Source organism: Protopterus annectens, chromosome 17.part0 (assembly GCF_019279795.1).
Source record: "Protopterus annectens isolate FY-2018-M chromosome 17.part0, PAN1.0, whole genome shotgun sequence".
NCBI lineage: Eukaryota > Metazoa > Chordata > Ceratodontiformes > Protopteridae > Protopterus > Protopterus annectens.
The window spans coordinates 259184682-259206763 of record NC_056751.1 but is presented as its reverse complement, the minus strand read 5'-3'; the positions used below and the strand labels follow the sequence as shown (position 1 = coordinate 259206763).

General features: G+C 41.7%; 1 protein-coding gene across 1 annotated transcript in view; it reads left to right on the top strand.

Annotated features, from left to right (window-relative positions):
- The window catches only part of LGR4 (leucine rich repeat containing G protein-coupled receptor 4), a 1155492-nt gene that overhangs the window by 350642 nt on the left and 782768 nt on the right, over positions 1 to 22082 (top strand). The window contains exon 2 of the mRNA XM_044059308.1: positions 607 to 678. Within this exon, the coding sequence (XP_043915243.1) occupies positions 607 to 678 (72 nt within the window). The remainder of the gene's footprint in view (positions 1 to 606; positions 679 to 22082) is intronic.

Genomic DNA, 22082 nt, shown 5'->3' with positions numbered 1-22082 from the left:
TGGTACCAGAAAAAAAAGAGAAAAGAATTAAAGGTGTAAGAGTGGATACTGGCAAGGCATAAATGGCAACATGACCCAGTTGCCTCGTATTTTCTGTGATTTCTATGAAGGATGCAATGCCGAAAATGCAAAGGATGTAAAGCTGTAAATACATTTACATAAAATAAAAACTGCTTTTCCTGTTCTATTACAATTTGCATTTTATTGCTCATTTAACATTTTGCAGATTCATAGGATAATTTTGCTGGTATTTAACTGTTTAGAATGCAGTGTTTTAGGATTCATTGGTATGGCACACAGCAGTTCAGAACAACCTTAAGTGAAGGGCATAATGTTTTGATGCACTTAATCCGCTGCATCTGGAAACCTGTAAAGTGAAAACCGTATGTGAAAATGTTATAAATGTAATGGTGCAGATCATTAAGTTAACAAGTAAATTCTTTTAAAGGAAATTTTATTTATTTTGATAATTTGATAGTTATATCAAATGCAATTATTTGTTTTTGTTAATGTGTTTAATTTATGTTTTAATGTATTGGCAGTGCAGCTTAATGTATGTTTTCTAGTGTATAAAGTTAAGCCTTGTCTTTTCTTATTTTTTTCCAGGGATGTTAGCATGAACAATATTACAGAATTGCCACCTGATGCCTTTAAAAATGTCCCATACCTTGAAGAACTGTAAGTATGCAACAAAATTAACAAACCGTATCATTGAGGTAGAAAGCAAACTAGGACTTCAAAGTAGAGAGTCACCCTCACTTGTAAGCTTGTTTTAAACATGTAGCTTAAGACCACATACATTACACATTTTAGAAGAAAGCTATTAGTACAGCTCTGCTTCAGTGTAGTACATGACAGTGTGATTTCACTGGTGGTGCTATTAGCTGTTAAGCATGTAGTGGTTGTATGGTTCTGATTAAATTCATTGTTAATGCTTATTTTGCAGTGTTAACAGCTACATATAAAATAGTGTAATCTTTTAATTTTCACTAGAATGAGTCCAGCAAGACTTTTCTGTCAGTGAAATTTGTAATATGTTCTGCTATCCTTTGTTCTTTTTTGTAGTCCTTGAAAACAAAGTCAATGGGTTAGTCCTCAGACTCTACATATTTGTAAATACAGATAAATACGTGGCAGGTGTGTGTGCTTGTATTTTAATTTTCTTTGTCTTTCTTGTAGAGGTAGTTTGCACTACAGGGTTTCAGACAGCATATTCTGTACACATACCTGTCAACCTCTTAGTGCAAGAGATCTGGACAAAGCCTTAAATAACAGGGGTAAGGACAATGCCCCAAAATTAGGGACAGATTTTAAATATTATTCTTATAAAATTAGAAAGTTGCTAGAATAATAGGAGTTATGTTAACATACATTTTCTGAAGGCTATGAAGTCTGGAACCCAAATGCATGTTATTACTGAGTGAGTTCAATCCATAGTGATTTACCTGAAAATCACAAATTTAATGAGAAAAGGACCAAAAATGTGAGGCAGAAATCAGGACATTCTGCGAAAATCTGGCCAGTTGAGAGGTATTTCTGTATAGGTGATTGTTACTTAACTGAATGCTGTGCTCTGTCAGAAATCAAAAAGGCCAGCTTTGTGTGCCATTAGTTAAATTTAAAAAATTTTAAAATTTTTAAGTGTTAAATTTCTGTTTACAATATTTTTTAATATTTGTGGTTATGCAATATTGCTTTTAAATTATTGCCTGCTTTATAGGAAAAAGTTGATTTCTAATTTCATTATATAGATCAGTAATAGCATAGGCAAATATTTGGTTGCTGTTTTCTTACCTTTATTAAAGGGTAAAAAGTGGTGATACAATGAAAATTCATTTTGTAAATTTTTTTATGCATTTGTCATTGCAGGTTATTCTTTTTGTTTTAATCTTGAGTATTGTTTCATTTCATAAATATGAATGTTTTCATTTGTTCATCATAACAGTTTGTTTTTCTTGTTTGTCTTTATTTTTGTTAACACTGTTCTTTTCTCAGTGAGTCCACAGTTGATCAACATCTTACTGTTAAGTGTGTATGTATTGCATATTTATTTATACCATAAAGCCACTTGTAAGGTATTTTATACTTTAGTAACTTGTGAATACTGTTTGCTATGTTTTATGTAAAAATTGCTAAGAAGAATGTTTCTGATAAAGCCCCACATCCATGTGTAGAGGGGTAGGCAATCTTCATTAATGCATATATACTTAAAAGATGATATTTTTGTTCAAGCTGACATGATACCTGGGATCCCACCTGTGTCCCTGCTGGACAGGGGAAACGGGTGCTGACTTTGAGGGAACATTGGTGAAATTCTTGGCTAGGCTTATAAGGGTCTCTGGGCCAATAGTTTAGTATCATCATATGAACCTATAAACATTCCACTTTCCTGCAGATGTTAAAAACACATTACACATTTCTTCTGTTGTCAATTTGGAAACTTTTGGAAGCTACCTAAATCAGGTCTTCAGAAGCAGTTGCTAAAATGTGTAAAGAATGGTTTTAACCAGTGCTGTGCTGAATTCTTTATGTGAATATATTAGATCCTGTGTGGAAGCACATACTTGAAATTACTTCTCAGCTGATGTGTTCTAGTTTTGAATGAGGTGAAAGTGCAAACAACTACATTTCCTTTGAAAGAATGAGTGCTGCATATGTAGCTGTGCCTTTATTTATTAGAAAATCTTGCAAATGGTATGCAGTTTGAAGTTATTTTATTTATTTATTTAAATGTGTTTACCGTGATTGTCCTACTGGGCAGTGTCTCTCTTTTTAACAGAACCCTGGGGAGAAAAGCTCCAGCTTAAAATTTAAGTTGAATTCATGAAAGCAGTACAACATAGGAAGAACAGTGGCAGTGAAATACATTCCTAGTGGAGAGTACCTAAAATAGCCAGTAGTCTAGGGAAAGTAAGAAAATTAGTGCCAGGATGGAGGGGTGAGATAGAGGTCTGCTTGGCAGAAAAGAAGGGAGAATAAATAAGTGAAAAGTAATAGTTTTAATACACTATGCTGTAGTTTGTTGGGTAAATTATATTTAAGTAACTAACAAATACATGGACCATGGTAATTGCCAATGTTATACAGTGCAACAATAATTTCGACAACAGAGTTGTAATAGTTTGGTGTATGCTTTTGTATATAATAAACAGTTAACGCAGAGAAACAACACTTTCAGTGAACAGAAATATGCAAAGCATGGCAAGCCTGCTAGTTCTTACAGAATCAGATCTGACTTTGTAGAGCTTTGAATACAAGATCAAACAGTGCTGATATTGCAGGTATAGGACCTCTCAGCATATAATTTCTAAATTTCTAATATTATCCCTCTAATGCACTGATTTGACTGATTTTTTCCAGCAAAAGATGTTTCGCCTCAGAAAAGATAACCCAGGCCTTCTTTGTAGGAGTAAAAATTTCACCTGAAGTAAATTTTTCAACACTTTTGATCAGCTTCTCTTGCCTTTCTTTTCACTCTTTTGGACTTCTTCATACCTTTCTGCATTGAAATTTCTGCTGTTCCTTCTTGTTTCTTATCTCTGTCTTGTACATACATCAGTCCTTTCCTTAGTCTTGGTATTACTTAGAATGTGCACTTGTTCTATGTCCGCTGCAGGCAAGCACTTTAAGTGCTTCTTGTGTTTGTGTTCCTCCCAGTAACCCAGAAGTAGTAATCAGGTGTTTAATGATGCTACAAAACAACAACGAACAAAAGCTCTTCAACATTAGTTGATAATCTCCTTTATATACAGGAGCCCAAGACTCTACATCTAGAAAGACGGCTTAAGGTCAGTTAAAAGTCCAAGACATACACATTATTCTATTGAAAAGTTTGAAAGACTGTAAATACTAGTGGAGAAAAAGATGACCATGAACCACACTTGCCTTTCGTTATTGTGACTGAGCTTCCTGTTCCCTTGCTTGCTGAGTTTCCTTTATACACACACACACACACACACACACACACACACACACACACACACACACACACACACACACACACACACAGCCAGAACTTACTCCTACCAACCTTCTTGCCCAGTGCCACTGTTAATCTGTTTCCCCCTCCTATCTAGTGGTTGTTCATTCTTGTTAAGACAGTTTATTATAAACTGGTTGTGGCCATCAAGAAGTCCAAAGCTACTTCTGGCACTAGGTGTCATAGTTCACCAGTGTCTGTCCTCTTTGATATTTCTTTGAAGGTATTGACAACGCAGACAGTTACTAGGCAAATACCATCCCTGCTTGTCAGTCACTGTGTAGGCTACACTGTTGTACCACTTGTCACTTAAGTCATTGTTGGTTCTCCTGGCGTTGGTTGGGCAGGTGGCTTCTTCATAGTCATCTGTCCTACCAGCACACATTTGCCGTCTATCTGTTAAGCATATATAGACATTAGATCTTCTTTCTTGTTACTGTAGAGAGGCTCAGTTGGCACAATTAGCTTGCAAACATGGTTTTACTCTTTCTTTCTGCCTTGATATGCTTTCCGTTCTATGTTACCAACAAATCACTGCCCCTTCCAATTTAAGACCTAACTTGTCCCATTCAAATGAACAACCCACCACCTCCACTAGAGGAAGACAAACCAGTACATTTGAAAAAGACAGAAAAATTACGCACAGTTAACTTGCTAGTTGCTGGGAGGCACAAATGATAAAAAATAATTGGAGCAGCACTTATAGTGTGTCCTTATAAACAGTAATAAAAATAAAAAAGCGAGCCAACAAGGCAGTATTTGTGTGAAACACTAGTTTATTTAACATTAAACACTGTAAAAGTAAAACCAACTAAGCGCTTTCACCAAGAAACATGAATTGTCTTCATCAGAGTCTCTGAAAAGTCTTTGTCTTGTGAGATTGATATATAAAAAAGTCATTGTAGTGCATGGGGCACCATGATTACACTCCATTAACAGTTAACTAACATCCTGATTCAGCAGTACTCTAGTGAAAGACCCAATCTTAACAAGGTTTAGGCAACCCTATGTCCTATTAATATTATATCTGGCACTAAAAGCAGACAGTGCCAGCCAGTAAGCAGCAGCTGAACATGTAACTGCTTTGCTTCAGCTCCGCTTCTGCCTGTTGTCTGTTGCATTACAGCCACTATTTCTGATCGAACTTCTTCCATTAGACAGGGAATATGTTATGACGTAAATCACTTCTCCACTGCTTTACTGGCTTTCAAAGTCAGCACAACACTTTGCTTTTTTTTTTTTTTTTTTTTTTTAACTTTTCTGTGTCTTGTGGTACATGGAGCGAATTAGTCTCCATGCACTACAGTGAATTATGATTGGATCTCCAGTCGTAACTTGTGTATTCTCGACATGGATGCCAAGATTCACTTCTCAAGCTTCGCTCTTGAGGTGAATTTCTTGGTATCTTTATGTTTATGGTAATCTAGTGGTTCATTCTATGTATTCAGTAGTGGTTTAACAAATCAAAATACTTAAGCAGTTATGGAATTTCAGAATTTTTTTTTAAACTATCAGTGTAATAGAGGTAGAGGAATGGTGAGGATGCAGGGAGTAGAGTTGGTAAAGGTGGATGAGTTTAAGTACTTGGGATCAACAGTTCAGAGTAATGGTGAGTGTGGAAGAGAGGTGAAGAAGAGAGTACAGACAGGGTGGAATGGGTGGAGAAGAGTGTCAGGAGTGATTTGTGACAGATGGGTACCAGTAAGAGTGAAAGGGAAGGTCTACAAGAGGGGTAGTGAGACCAGCTATGTTATATGGGTTGGAGACGGTGGCTTTGACGAAAAGGCAGGAGTCTGAGCTGGATGTGGCAGAGTTAAAGATGTTAAGATTTGCACTGTGTGTGACTAGGATGGACAGGATTAGGAATCAGTATATTAGAGGGTCAGCTCAGGTTGGACAGTTTGGAGACAAAGCAAGAGAGGCGAGTTTGCGTTGGTTTGGACATGTGCTGAGGAGGGATGCTGGGTATATTGGGAAAAGGATGCTAAGGATGGAGCTGCCAGGTAAGAGGAAAAGAGGAAGGCCTAAGATAAGGTTTATGGATGTGGTGAGAGAGGACATGCAGGCGGTTGGTGTGAAAGAGCATGATGCAGAGGACTGGAAGAAATGGAAACAGATGATCCACTGTGGCGACCACTAACAGGAACAGCCGAAAGAAGATGATGAGTGTAATATCAAACAACCCTTCTCATATTGATTTATGCACAAGTCATGGATGTTTTATACAAAAGTTCATGTACTCATATAAATATGAGGATACCCGAGCTCAGGGTGACAGATGCAAAGGTATACCCAGAGGCGAGGAAAAAAAAAAAAACTGAAACAGCTTGTGAATGCTACAGATTTTGTTACTATGGAGGCAGAGAGCACATTATTCATTTTTCCAGCACCACATAGACGACTTTAGGAAATTTTATACATTTTTATAGCTGGCATTTTTCCAATGTTATTGGATTTGAAACTTATTAAACCGTGACCCAAATAAATCTAGTGTTTACTACTGTGATATTACATTGGGGTAGTGTGTGTTGCATCCATAGACTTTAAAGGGGTACCTTCACTCATGCATGGTGGTACACCCATTAAAGTTTGTGGAAGCAGTACCCATTTTTCCTATAAACACACCGCTAAGGTTAAAGTTTACTGTTTTTCCTCTCTGATGTCAGTATATGGGAATCATATTTTTTAAAATTGCTTTTCTTATCAAAATACAAGAAAAAGTTTCTTGATGTGTAAAGGTGCTATTCGGCAGTTTTTGCACCACTTGCCATGGTGCAGTTGTAAACTTAGAGAACATTAGAGAATTACTTCAGTAATACTCTTTTATTAACCAGGTGGGCCCACTGGACACGGTCCCTTTTCAGGGCAATGTCTGGTTAAGTAAATTAGTTAAGGATGCACAGTAGGCAAATGATGACTGAGGGCATCTAACCCTGTACTGTAGGAACTACAGTTGACAGACATAACCTTCTGTGTGAACTGCCAGAATTATTGTTCACAGAGATATTTGTTTGGTCTGGCTTCATCCCACATTCCAGTGATACTTAATAAAGTTGGTCATCAGGAAGTGCCACTTACATAGGCAGGGGCAACATACAGTGCCCTCTCTAGTTGTCTAGACTGTAGCTCAAAAATGGATAGATGCCCTACTTGTCTTTTTTTTTTTTTTTTTTTTCCTGAAAACAGATGACTTTCCCTGGTTAGACAGAAAGGTATTAATCATTAGAACAATGATAGCATTTTAAAAAAAAAAAGTTATGTACTTACCATAACGTTCCATCTGAGGTGTTCATTTTCATTCTTCCTCAACTTATGAGTTGGATTTGACAGTGATCCAGCTCGGCCACTTCTACCAGATTATCAGATGGATGTAATTCCTTCTTAGGTACAGGAGCTCCTCCCTTTACCTATAATGCGTCACTAACTTAATGTACCTCCGACAGAGTTTCCTGCCTCTTGAGATATTAGGGGACCCTATTACAGAAAATACCAGAAGTAGAAAGGAAAAAGAACGCATGAGCTCAAACAAGGAACAGGGGTTCCTTTACAACTCTTAGAGCTTTCCAGAAGCAAAGTATGAGGGTAGGTGGGTGAGAAGTTGAGGAAGAATGAAAATGGACTAAACAGATGGAATGTTATGGTAACTACATAACTTTTTTATCTGATGTGTCCTTTTCATTCATTCATCAACTGATGAGACAGAGTCCCCAGTTACTGTAATCTTGTGAGGTCCTTATAGAAGTTCATTCCGAGTACTGCTGAGCCAAAGCCTGCTCTGTTCCTGGAAATTAAATAGAACTTGTAATGAGCAGTGAAAGTGTGAGGATTAGCCCAAGTTGCAGCTGCACAAATATTATCTAGTGAAACTCTTGGCCAAAAAGCTGAAGAAACTGCCATAGACCTTGTGGAATGGGCTCTAGGAGATTTAGGTAAAGGCAATCTTAATTTACCCTAGACAAGAGTTATGCAGTCAGCCAACCATTTAGCTGCTGTAACTTTAGATACTGGTTTGCCCAGTCTGTTAGGAGAAAATGAAATAAATAACTGGTCAGGTTTCCTAAAGTCTTTGTTTCTATGATGGTAAAAGCAAAGTTGTTTATGTACATCCAAAAAGTGTAGTGTATATCCTCCCTTATTTGAAAAGTTGGGAAAAAACTGGGAAATTAGTGATCTGATTTATGTTCGACTTGGAAGCTACCTTAGGTACAAAGGATGGGTTTGTTCACAAGGACACCCTGTCTTTGTGAAAAATCAGGTAAGGATGTTTTGAGGATAGGGCCTGTAGTTCAGATACTCATCTAGCTGATGTAATAGCAACCAGAAAAATGGTTTTCCAAGATGAAATTTTAAGATCTACTTTGGCTGAAGGTTGCAAGGGAGATTGAGTTAAAGCTTGAAACATTACAGTTGAATCCCAAGGAGGAGGATGATCTTTTTAATGGAGGCCTAAGCAAAAAAGCGCCATTTAAGAAAGGGACTGAATAGTTTAGAAGTGGCTAAGGTAGAGCTATTTTCACCTAGGTGAAAATTAGAAATGGCAGCCAATTGAACTTTAATAGTTGAGAAACTAACCCCTTCATTGAAGATTGAAGTTAAAATTTCAAGGATAAAATGCACAGGCACTGAAAAGGGGTCCAGATCTTTGCTAAGGGCCTAGAAGACAAATCATTTTCCATTTGCTTGTGCAAGTCTTTATAGTAGAAGACTTATGAGAAGAAAACAATGTATGATGGACTGGGCACAAGAGCCTGGGCTTTAAAGCAGTCACTGGAATTGGTGAAACCATGCAGTCAGTTTGTTGCCTGTTATGTTCAGATGAGTCATCCCTGTTGGGTGAGACAGGAGGTCTGGAGTTGCATCGGGAATCCAGAGTTGATAGTGAAGATGAGGCCAGAGGAAGGGGAACCAAATCTGATGAGGCCAAAAGGGTGCAATGAGGATAACTGTGCTCTTCAACTGAACTACTTTCTTAAGAAATTTGGGAATTAGTGGGAAGGGTGGAAAAGCATAAAGGAGATTGGAGGGACAGTTGTGGACTAGAGCATTTCTCATTGCCTCCCTTAATGGAGGGATCAGGGCAAAGAACCTGCTGCATTTGTTGTTGAGGGAAGAAGCAAATAGATCACAGCATGGCTGACCCTACTGACAGAAAACTCTCTCCGCCATGTTGGTGTTGAGAGACCACTAGTTAGAAATCAGAATGGATTTGCTTAGTTTGCCTGCTACCACATTGGATTTCTCTGGATTGTGTGTTGCTGTTAGAAAGCAACTGGAAGAGATCTCCCATTGCCATACTCCCATAACATCTTGACAAAGAGGGTAAGATCTGGTTCCTCCTTGTTTGTTGATGTACCAGACTAGTGACACATTGTCTATCTGTATTGCAGTTGTCCAGGGTGGGAGAATGTCTTGAAAACCTGCAGTGCTAGGAGGACAGCTCTTATCTCCAGGATATTGGTATGCTTCTTAGTTTCTTTGGATGACCACGTACCGTCAAGTGTCCTTCCCAAGTATTGCCCCAGTCACCCAAATTGGGAGGCGTCTGTGGTCACTATGACCTTGGATAGGGGAAGAACAAAGGGATGGCCTTCATGGAGCTAGGTCGAATGAATCCAACACAGAAGATCCCTTTTGTATGCTTGCATGATCTTGACTGGGGTGGATAATGGATGTTGGAGTATGGACCATTGAGTCGACAGAGTCCATTGAGGGATTCTCATATGGAACCTGCACCTATGAATCATTTGTGATAGCCAGGCTCTCTGGTGCAGAGGTAAATGACCCCTGACTGCCTCCAGAGGGGAACAGTAGGGACTTCCTTTCAGGAGCACAGATAGGGCTCATCTGAGAGAAAATCTCTAAAGCCATGGTTTTGCAGACCACCTCTGCCATGAGGGTGACATCTTCTATTTGAATCCCCCCTCTGCCCTTGGTGGGAGCCATCTCCACGGGAATCCTGGAAAGGACCCTTAGACTTTTTAAACCACATCTTTTTACCACCTAACTGGTTCTTAGTGAAGGGTCTTTGAGAGGTAGAAAAACGTACTCCTACAGCAGACAGGATCTTTCCATCCTGTCCTTAACCTTGGGGCCAAACAGAGAGATCTGTCAAAGGGTGCATTGACTAACAAAGACTTAAATGGCAGCACAAAATTACATAAACCAATCTAGTCATGTATCCTGATGATTCTGTCTGAACCCGTAACCCATGCAGTACCTTCCGCTCATAAATCTCAACCTCTTTGTGCTAGAAACCGTGACAAAGCCTGACAAAATGGAGGAACAAAGGCCCAAAAATAGGGGCATATTTTAACATTGTTTTTATAAATGCAGAAAGTTACTAGAAAGCGTTTAATGTGCATTTTTCTAAAGGATTTGAAGTATGAAACTAAAATGCATGTTATTTACTGACTTCAGATATCAGATCATCACGGTAATTTGCCAAAAAGTCACAAATTTAGTGACCGGAGGGCAAAGGTTACTGAAGCATATACATGCTTCCCAAATCTGTCCAAAGCCCTAGACTGTGTGTTGGGTGGATGGACAGAAGAACTCTGTTTTGCCAGTTCCTTCTTTGTGGCTGTAGCCACAACCATGGCATCAACTGGTACTCTCTCCTCCAGTGTGTGCAGTTTTTAGTGGGAGCTAAAATCCTGCTTTTCTGTATTTGCTGGAGAGTGCCCAGCTCCTTCCACACCTGCTCCTTCCACACCTGTTAAAAGAAAAGGCCAGTGAGCTCATTGGCGGGGGGGGGGGGTCACCCAAGAAGTGGAAAGCCTCCAGGAACACTGATTCCTCCTGGGAGGGTTATCGAAGGACCAACCACATTTTTGATTTAGGATCTCCAGGATGTCACCAAATGAGATGTCTTCAGGTGGTGATCTGGGGAACCTTTCCTTCTCAACAAAATTGGTGTCCTCTGTGAGACATCTAAGTGCCTCCTTTTACACATTCTCTTCCGAGGGCTTCCTCAGTGGGATGTTCTGAGGAAGTTTCGTAAGAGATTACACTGTCCTGATGGACTGGCTGGAGACATTTGGGCTGGCTGTCCCAGTGGAACGGATGGTTGAAACTCAGAACAAATAACAGTATGTGGCAGGATTGTCTGATCCGAGGCGGGGCAGGGATGTCTCTTTCCTAGACAAGGAGAAAAACCTCTCCACAACCTCAACAACAAAATGTCTAGGGAAACAGAAGTCGATGGCTCTGAATCTGGTATATTTCAGATTGTTTGCTCCTGCAACACCACCAGCACTCCACCAAAGGATGGCTCAGAACTGAGCTATCCCGTTTTGAGGTGAAGAGATGGCTGCGAAAGCTTTGGAGTTGAACTCCAAGCTCTCAAATCCAGCACTGATGCTTTGGCTGCGAGAGTCTTGTGGCTCCAAGATACTCTGTGTGTGTGTGTGGTCAGCTCAGGGGAACCATCACAGTCAAAGATGAAATTGTGTTCGGATCTGAAGTAGACATCCCAGGAGTCTCTGATCTGAAGGCTGCGAAACAGAAGGTCGTATTGGAAAAGGAAATACTAGAGAGGAGGTAAATGTTTGCTCACGGACCCAGTTGAGGTCAGAACCAGGAGAACCCCCATCTGTATTTGTGCTGAGGAACTTCCTCATCATCCTGTTCATATCTGCTTCTGAGAGTCTTCTAGAAGATCAATGAGAGGATGCAGTGGGAGGCGGCCTAGAGTGTCTTTGAGAGGACTCCTCGAGGAAAGGAGAAGGGGAACCTGGATGAAATGGGATCTGATGGGAGTGGTGGGGATCAGATCTGAGTGGGCCCTGGCTTTAGAACGGTCGGATCTGAGACCTGTGGCTCTGACATCTTATGCACTTTTGCAGTGGACTCCTTTGAAGAAGCTAGTGTTGAAGTCAAAGAGTGATCAGGAGACTTTTTACGGGAATCCTTTCCTTAGACAAAGAATCAGGCTTACTTTTGTCCAGCTTTTTTGGAGGGGATTGAGCCCCAGCAACCAAGGGAATAGAAGAAGGCTAATGTATAAAGTTTTTTTTTTTTTTTTTTTTTTTTTTTTTTTTGAGAGTAAAGAAAGAAAAAAAGAAGGAAAAACTGCCAACAGTGGTAAGTGGAGTAGTCTGTAGAGTATGGAGAGATACCAGCAATGGTACTGAGAAAAGTACCGAAAAATGGTAGATCAAAGAGACCAGAAATTAAACTAACTCACAGAATATGGGAGGGAGGAAGAGAAACAGCAAAATAGAAATTTAAACTAACTCACAAACAGGAGTATTGGACAAACTCAAAAAAAAATGCTCCAGAGCTAAGGAATCTACATCTGAGCCTAATGGTGTCAAATGAGGTCTGAGAAATGTTAGGTTGGAGGGGCATTATGGGTAGAAGGAGGAGCTTGAGAGTTGTAGAATCCGATGATCTGGTAGAAGTGGCCGAGTCAGATCCAAACCCATCAGTTGAGGAATGAATGAAAAGGACAATATCAGGTGCAAATATTTATTCAATGGCAGACCTTGGCATCACATGCCTACTGTCAACTTTAATTATACAATTAACATGTAAATGCTTCAAGTTAGAATTCAAAGTTGTGCAGTTTCTACTGACATCCTTCAGTATTGACAAAAACAGCACCCAACAGGCAGTCGAGGAAAAGAAAAGGCTTAATATGATGTTGTCAGTCCTCATTTTATCCTTGACATATGGGTTTCGTTCCAAGCATCAGAACTGACTCTGCCGTTACTACAGCCCGTGAGAACCAGAAACTCTTGAGTTTAAGTCCTACCCAGCATGCTCCTTTGTAAATTACCTCAGATCTCGTTTTCCACTTCCTGTGACAGGTGTGTTTCCATTGGCTCTCAAGCTATGTGATCTTTTTCTTGTATTTTTGACTGAAGTCATGTCTTTAAATAGATTTTTCTCTCGTTAATAATTGCTGTTGTTTTTCCTTTCTAGCCTACCCATTTTTCGATAGCTCCTTAACTTTGTGTTTCTCTATAACATTTCAGTGTTTTCTTCAACAACTTTTTTGGTAGTCTTTTTTCCACACCTTCGGGTACCCTCTTCTGCCATCGTTGGTAGTTTCCTTTCTGTACTGTCAGGTATTCTCCACTACAATTGTTGTAGCCTATATCTTTGTTTCCTTTTTTCTTTCTTTTTTTTGAAAGAAAAGCGTACTTTACTTATATTTTTCTATCCATTATATTCTATATAGTGTGTGTGTGTTAGTGTGCACTTATTTGTCTTGGTGCATGTCATGGCTGATAAGGGCAAAGGCACCTATGGTTTTAAGAAATACCTCAAAAGTGCATGAAAACTATCCAGTTCTGATGGACAACTCCCTCTGTGTTTACTGCCTGAGCCCCATTCACTTACAGGAAGATTGTTTTATCTGCCATAGTTTCAGTCACTGGGCCCTGGTAGAAAGAAAAAAAAAAAACAACTTAATTTTGAAGGGGGTGATTAAGTTTGTCTTTGAAGAGGCCATCTCTGGTTGGACATAAAAAGTAAAACTTCTTTTTTTGGATTTGTCAACTTTTTAAGGAGTTGATCAGTGCCAGCTTCACCCTTGGCACCTACGACTAAGAGACTTAAAACTTTGGTTCCTTGTGCCAGTGTGGAACCTGTACATATCTTAAAAGATACTTCATTACCAAACTCGGTGCTGACAGTTTCTTCTTCACTGGTGATGAAGTTGTCGGCACAGACCCAAGTCCAGACCATGGAGCTGATGGTCTTGATGCCATCTGTTATTCCAGTACCGACATGTACGGTGCCTACAGAAAGTGTTGAGTTTTCATTCTTAGATCATCCTAGAACCAGATATTCCTCATCCACTGACCCTTTTGCAGTTCAGTTATCTAGCCCTTTTTTGGAACAATCAAGATCCCATTCTACCCAGTCTAGTCGTTCCTCCAAAAGCCGGACAGAATCAGATGCGATAAGGTTGGTAGATCAGCTCCTTGCAGCGAGGGGAATTTCAGGTGTGTCCTCATTTCTAGCCCCTTCCGGTGTTGGAACCCTTCCTTCTTCTACTTCGACTAGTCTTCCTCCTCTGACCTCTTTTGAGGCGTTAGAGATCCTAGCTCTGACCTTACTGGTGCTGACTAATGTTCGTGTTTCACTGCTGCAGTCATTACACTTGGGTTATCCTGCCATCAGGCAGGCCCGCAGTCGGCCTGAGTTCCAAAGTCTTGGTCCGGCGTCGGTTGCTGTCGCCTCTTTCTGATGTCAGTGCGCCAGGGGTATATAAGCAGCAGCCGACGCCATTTTCTTCAGTCTTTCTTGCCGTGCGGTGCCCGAAGCAAAATTAGTTCGCAAGTGCCAGTCGGCCGACTCCTGAGATTTCAAATTCGATTTCAGAACCGAAGTCTTCAATAAAACTAAGTACCCCATTGGGGAAACTTTTTCTTGCCTCAGACCGATGTCAGAAAAAGTTAATAATTGTATTTCTTGTGGGAAGCAAATACCTCATAAGGATTTTCATTCTTACTGTATTCCATGCCTAGGCCCAGATCACAACGTCACTAGTTGTCGGTTTTGTGCTAGATTTAAGAAACGCACTATTAAACGTCGGTTTGATTTTGCTCGCCATTACTTTGGGCGAAGGTTTAATTACACAATGCCGTTGGAACAACTGATGACCGGTATGCATAAAAAACATAAAGATAAGGAAAGGCATCCGAGGCCCAAAACTGATGACGAAGCCTCTTTTAGGCCAGTCGCCGGTTCGCCGGTTTTCAGTGAGGTGCTTTCGCAGCCCCTGACACCCACTACCTCAGAATCACAGGCCGCGTTTGACACCCACGTGGAGGTGCCTAGGCCTCTAGAGCCTCAAGGTGTTGGGCCTACGGAGACTAACCCTTCAGATGGGTCTGGAGCCGCTGAGCAGGCACCGGCTTCTGAGGGTGTTTTCAGGCCTACTCAACTTACCATTACTACTACAGCCAAGACTAAGCCTACACTAAAGACAAAGAAGCAAGTACAGCATTCACCTGGACAGGCCTCCATGCCTAAAAAACAGATGTTCAAGATGGTCGAAGACTTGATAACTCTGATCAGCGGTTCCCATCCCCCTCCTGATAAAAGGCCTAGGCAGGATACAGCTGTGATTCCTCTGACCAGGTTTCAATATATTCTGATTCCTCTTCAGACCAGGGATATTCTTTACCCCCCATGAGGATTCTGATGCTGAAGAATCCATTCCTTCAGCCTCTCCTCCTGAGGATTACTCTTTTGGGGAAACTTTACATACCATGAGGGAGCATTTCCATTGGGAGAGCCAGGATTACTCAGAATCCAAGAAAAGGCTCAGAGACTTTCTTTTGCTACCTCAGCACAGGCCCCCTTCCTATTCCACCAGTGTTGGACATTGTGGATGTTGTGTTCTCTGAATCCAGTTTAAACCCTGATTCTCTAGCCCCAGCTCCAGTCAAGCCAGACAGATACTACAGAGTCCCTGACTCTCACAAATTACTTTATAAAAACCCTGTTGCAGACCCAGAAACTATTTCCCAGGGTCCCAAAGGGGTTAAGGCTTCCACGACTAAGAATCCAGTTCCCTCAGATAGGGACTCTAGAGCATTAGACAGACTGGGAAAGAAAGTTTACACCTCTGCAACTTTAGCAGTGAGAGCTCTGAATTGCCAGTTTCACATGCTTAAGTATCAACAATATCTACTGTCTCAAAACAGAAAATGAGTATAAATGCTGAACAACCTGACTATAAGGAAATGCAGGATTTATTGCATGCAGCTGAACAAGTGGGAAAGCATACTTTGCAGTGTGGTTTTGATTCATTAGAAGCTTCTTGTAGAGCAGCAGTTACAGGATCTGTGATTCGAAGGCATGCTTGGTTAAAAGAACAAAGTTTACCAGATCATGTTAAGGCAAAATTATTGGATGCTCCTTTGCAGCAAGATAATTTATTTGGTATTAAGGCAGAAGAGGTATTAAAGAAAATGGAAGATAAGGCAAAATCTATGCAAACAGTAAAGAATTTTACAGGTACAGCCACCACGATTTAGCAGAAATTGGCCTACTAAGAATTGGTCCTTTCCAGTGTCAGACAGGCCACAAAGAGGCAGATACAGATGCCCAAGAGGCAGATCTCAGCCAGAAGGTTCTTACAGACCATGACAGTGGGGTGCTTCAAACCCAAAACAAGGTGAGGATAAGTCACAACCTTACAGGAAACAGTCCCAATGACTTCCCCCTTCCAAATGCCAAACTCTTTCCTTTTGGCAGCTCCCTTAGGGGCGAAACTAGCACTTTTTTCTCAAAACTGGCAAGCAATTACCCAAGACAAATGGGTACTGAATATTGTGTCTGAAAGTTACAGGTTCCACTTTCACACTTTTCCAAGGCTAAAAGGAATGCCAGACCTGCCACAAAATCAATGGGCAGAGGCACAAAAACAAATAACAGCTCTCATGGACATGAGAGCTATTCAAAAAGTACCACAGCAGGAAAAAGGACAAGGATTTTACTCGACTCTTCCTGGTACCCAGAAAGGACAAAGCCTGGAGACCTATTCTGGACCTTTCCACTCTAAATACTTACCTGGGTGTTCCGAAATTCAGAATGCTGACACTACAACAGCTCCTTCCCATGTTGGGCAAGAAAGCTTGGCTTGTTACTTTGGACCTCAAAGAGGCATACCTGCATGTCCCTATCAGACAAAATTGCAGAAGGTACCTCAGATTCATAGCTGGTTCAATGCACTACCAATTCTTTGCACTGCCCTTTGGCTTATCTACTGCGCCCAGGGTCTTTGCCAAGTGCCTGGCACCAGTAATTGCATTTTGCAGACAAAAAGGAATTCAAATATATCCATATCTGGACGACTGCCTGATTCAAGCAGAGAGCAAGGACATTCTACTACAGCATTTGGCCTTCGTAAAAAGATTGTTAAGTTGCCTAGGGTACACAGTAAACGAAAAATCAAAACTAGTGCCCTCACAAGAGACAATATTCCTGGGTGCCAGCTTAAATACAATGGCCCAGATGGTTTATCTCATGCCAGACAAACAAGGACAACTGACTCAGTATTTTCAATTGATGGCAACAGAGTCCCAACTTCCTGCAAGAAAAATTCTGCAGGCCTTGGGATTCATGGCATCCTGCATTCTACTAATTCCATATGCAAGACTGCATATGAGGAAATTACAATGGCACCTAAAAAGTGTTTGGTCTCAACGTTCTCACAGCTTAGGGACAGTAATACCTCTAATTCCCTGCCTACAACAGGAGTTTCGATGGTGGGCACAGGCATGTCACCTCAACAAGGGTCAGCCTTTCACTCTTCCCACAGCCAGGCAGACTATAACAACAGATGCCTCAGATTACGCCTGGGGAGCACACATGGCAGGAAAATATATTCAGGGCAAATGGACCACAGAACAAATGCCTCTTCACATCAATCAAAAAGAGATGTTGGCTGTGCAAAATGCCCTAACAGCTTTCAAGGACCTTCTGTACCCAGGACAATTACTATTAAGGGCAGACAACACCACAGTCATGTGGTACATAAACAAGCAAGGGGGCACTCATTCTTACCCCCTATGCAGGTAAGCCATGACCTTGTGGAACACGGCTATAACTTATCAAGTTCATCTGCAAGCACAATTCCTGCCAGGAAAGACAAATACTCTGGCAGACAACCTAAGCAGAAACATCATGGATCCTCACAAGTGGAAATTAAATCCACACGTTTTCAGCATGATAATGCAAAAATGGGGGTGCCCGGACATAGATCTCTTTGCCTCCCCACTAAATTGCCAACTACAAGAATTCTGCACAGGGACTTATCACACACAAGCATGGAAAGTGGATGCTCTTTCGTTCAGCTGGAAAAGCCTAAGCGTTTATGCCTTCCCACCACTGCCTCTCCTTTCAGAGGTACTCCTAAAAGCCAGACAAGACAAACCACAGATGATTCTGATTGCTCCAGACTGGCCATGCCAGCATTGGTACCCAGTCTTAAAGAACTTCGCTCAAGGACCTCCTTGGATTTTGCCTCAAATTCCACACCTTCTGACTCAGCAAAACAATCAGATACTGCACAGTCGGCTCTAAACCTTAAACCTGGCTGCATGGCAGATTCTTTAGCCAAACAGACAACTTCTCTCTCTAAAGCTGTTATGGATGTCATTTTGGAGGCCAGGAGGCCTAGCACCAGGAAATCTTATTCAGAAAAGTGGAAGAGATTCTGTGCCTGGAACCAGGCTCAAAACCTTGATCCTCTGGTCCCTAACATTCCTCAGATACTACAATACTTGACTGAGGTGCTGGACAAAGGACTATCCTTCTCATCCATTAAGATTCACGCTTCTGCCATCTCGGCTCATTACAACACAGATCTCCTATTTTTTCTCATCCTTTGCTAAAGCAGTACCTCAGAGGGGATAAAAACATAAGACCGCCCCGGAGAGCACCAACACCAACTTGGGTCCTCAATTTCGTTTTGGAAAAGCACACTTTGCCTCCTTTTGAACTAGCTAATTCAGCAGAGTTAAAATATATCTCATGGAAAACTGCTCTGCTTCCGGCAATAACCTCAGCATGAAGATTCTCAGAACTACAGGCGCTAATGGCAGTAGAGCCTTTTATCATTTTCCACCAAGACAGGGTTTCTTTAAGAGCAAACCCTTCCTTTATGCCAAAGGTGGTTTCCAGTGTAGCTCTTAACCAATATATTCACTTGCCAACATTTTATCCAAATCCCCAAAATAAAGGGGAGAGACTTCTACATTCCTTGAACATACACAGGCAATTGCACTTCTACTTGGACAAAACAAAGGCCTTCAGAAAATCTGAACAATTGTTTGTTTCATATGCTGCAGGATCATAGGGAAAGGCAATTTCAAGGCAGACCATTTCAAAGTGGATAGGACACTGTATCCGGCTCTGCTACACACAAAATGGAAAACCTGTGCCTAGTAATATTAGTCCACATTCCACCAGGGCAACTGCCACTTCCACTGCCTTCCTGAAAGGAGTACCTACCAAAGATATCTTGGAAGGTGCAACTTGGAGTTCAGTGCACACCTTTACCAAGCATTACCATTTGCCTCTTTATTCTAGATCCAGAGCGGGCTTTGCCACTGCAGTGCTGCAGGGCCTCTTAGCCACACCAAAACCTCTATAGAGCCAGCCACCCAAACTCAGCTTTGGGATTCTACCCAAGTGTAATGACTGCAGCAGTGAAACACGATGAACATAGTACAGCTTTGTACCTACCATAAATGTAGATGTTCGAGTGTCTTCACTGCTGCAGTCCAGGTTACCCACCCGCCAGCCCCTCTTTCTTATCTGGACTAACCTATACTACCTATGTGGTATATTTGCTGGTTAATGAAAGTTTTATTGTTACCTTTTTTGTATGTTTTATTAGCAATATGTATTGCCTACCATTTTTGGGGGCACCTGACATCTGGGGCAAGAAAAACTGAAGAAAATGGCGTTGGCTGCTACTTGTATACCCCTGGCGCGCTGACGTCTGGGAAGAGGCGACAGCAACCGATGCCGGACCAAGACTTTGGAACTCAGGCCAACTGCGGGCCCGCCTGACGGCAGGATAACCCAAGTGTAATGACTGCAGCAGTGAAGACACTTGAGCATCTACATTTATGGTAGGTACAAAACTGTACTTTTCAGTCCCGGTGAGATCTCCATCTCCAGCAGCAATTCCTACCCTGAATTCTTCGGCTTTTTCAGACCTAGAGACCTCTCGGGGTCATGGGTATGCTGGCGGAACCAGGGGCAAGACTCCACTCCAATGTTTTTGCAGCCGTTTTTGCACCTTGGAGCTTCGGTACACATTAGCTCAACCCCCATCTTTGGCTTCAGGGGTTGTCTCTTCGAAGCTGGGAGAGACCACGGTTCTGAGGCAGTCCTCTGTTCTGGGTTCTCTTCCCTCTTCAGGGGGACCAACTTTCCAGGCCATGGAGAGGGCCTTGTCCACTGTGGGCATTCTTTTGGCTCCACAGCTGTCTGAGCAATTCCCCAGTCCTTCCTCTCGTCCAGAGTCTTTACCAGCTCCAACACCGAAACAGTGAACATTGAAGCAACAGGAGTCACCTATTCAAGTTTTATCCTCTTTTTTGACACCTTTCCAGATTGTCCCACTGAAGAGGTTCCTCAGAAGAGGAAGTGAAAGAGGAAACACGTAGATTCTCCAGAGGAATCTATTACGGAGGACATGGATTACAGTGAATGGGAGGGTTCCCCACTGTCACCCCAGAAGATGTCTCTTTTGGGGACATCCTTGAGATCCTTAAACAAAGGGGTGGTTGGACATTCCAGCAGTCCTTCCTGGAGGAATCGATGTACCTGCAAGCTTTCGGTGCTTGACCATCTACCTCTTGGGTAACTCAGCCTGCTGATGAGCTCATTAAGCTGATCTCCCAATGAGCGTGGAAGACTTCCAACACCGTAGAACCCACCCCCAAGAGATCAGACAAAATTCTAACTGCTCTCAAGCATCATCAGTTTTGGGCAAAGGGATTGGTGTTAGATGCCAAGATGGAAGCGGTGGCCACAAAAAAAGACCTGGCAGAGGAAAATTCCACTCTCCATCCTCCTCATAGAGAGTTTCAGGCAATGGATAGGTTTGGCAAGCAGGTTTACGCTTCGACTTTTGTATTATGGTCTTTGAACTTTATGGCACACTTCAAAGGGATCTGATTAAAGAGTTGTCAGATACCCTGGCAGGAGCCATATCTGACGAAGTCCAAGATAAGGTTGCTTCTCAGTTGGCCACCCTAGAGTCAATTTCAAATTTGGCTATGAAGCTCATAGCACATGCAGCCGAAGGGACAGCTAGAGCAGTGGGATCGGGCATACAAGCCTGGATGCTCTTGTGTGAATTTTGGAGCCATTCAAGTCTTCATTCATCATTGCCCCCTTTAGCTCCAAAAAGGGATGATCCGTCAAAGTTCGAGAAACTTTGCCCAAGTGTGAAAAGGATGGAAAGACCCTTTATGCAGTGGATGTGCATTTTTTAATCCAATGGTCCTATTCCAGGAACCAGAGGAGTGGGAAATGTGGTTCAAAAACTCCCAAAGGCCTTTCCAGGACACATATGGCAGTGACTCCCCCAGGGGCAGAAGGGGGAGCTTTAATGGAAGATGCTGTCCATGTGGCAGAGGCAGCATACAAAGTCAGGGTTCCAGTGACACGTTTCCTAGGAAACCCTACCAGTGCTCCTGAAAGGAGGCCTGATTGCTTTCCTCTGGAAGCAGTCGGGGGGGGTGTATATTCTTGCACCAACACGCCTGGCTTCAGATAATTTCAGATGTTTGGATGCAAAGGATCATAACCAGAGGATACACCATGCTCCCCCTGCAACTCCATCAAAATCCCCGATGTTACACTCAGAGGGAACCAGCAGTATTAGAAATTTAAAAAAACTGCTAGAAAAAGAGTCATCCAAGAGTGTCCCCACCAGATCAAACAGAATCCAGAGTTTACTTGATTCTTTTTTAGTGCTAAAAAAGACTGGACTGGAGACCAATTTTGGATCTAAGTGTCTTAAACAAGTCTGTTCAACAGACGAAATTCTGGATGGTAACAGTTCAGTCTATTCTCCCGTTTCTAGTGAAAGATGATTGGATGTGCTTGATCTTCAGGATGCGTATTACCACGTAAAAATGGACAAGCACTCCAGAAGATTTCTCTGCTTCTGTCTGGTAGCCAGTCATTATCAGTTCTGAGCTCTGCCCTTTGGCCTCACCACAGCCCCTAGGTTGTTTACCAAATGCATGGCAGTAGTAGCAACTCACTTGAGACTGCATGGATTCTGGGTGTTTCTGCACTTAGACAACGGCTCATTACTGCTTCCACCAAGCATCTTCTAGAACAAGCAAGAGTCTATGTCCTCCAGACTAGTGCTAAATTAGGAATCGCTGTAAATTACAAAAAATCGTAACCGACTCCTTCCCAAACTTTAGAGTTCATATGAGCAGTACTAAATACCAATTATTGCATAGCTTCTCTACTTTATCTAAAATTGAAAAAAATCAGAACCCAAGTGAAAAGAATGATCAGAAGCAAGATTAACTGCACGATTAGTTTTACAAGCCTTAACGTTAATTCCCGTGGCAAAATTTCACATGAGAATTCTTCAGTGGCT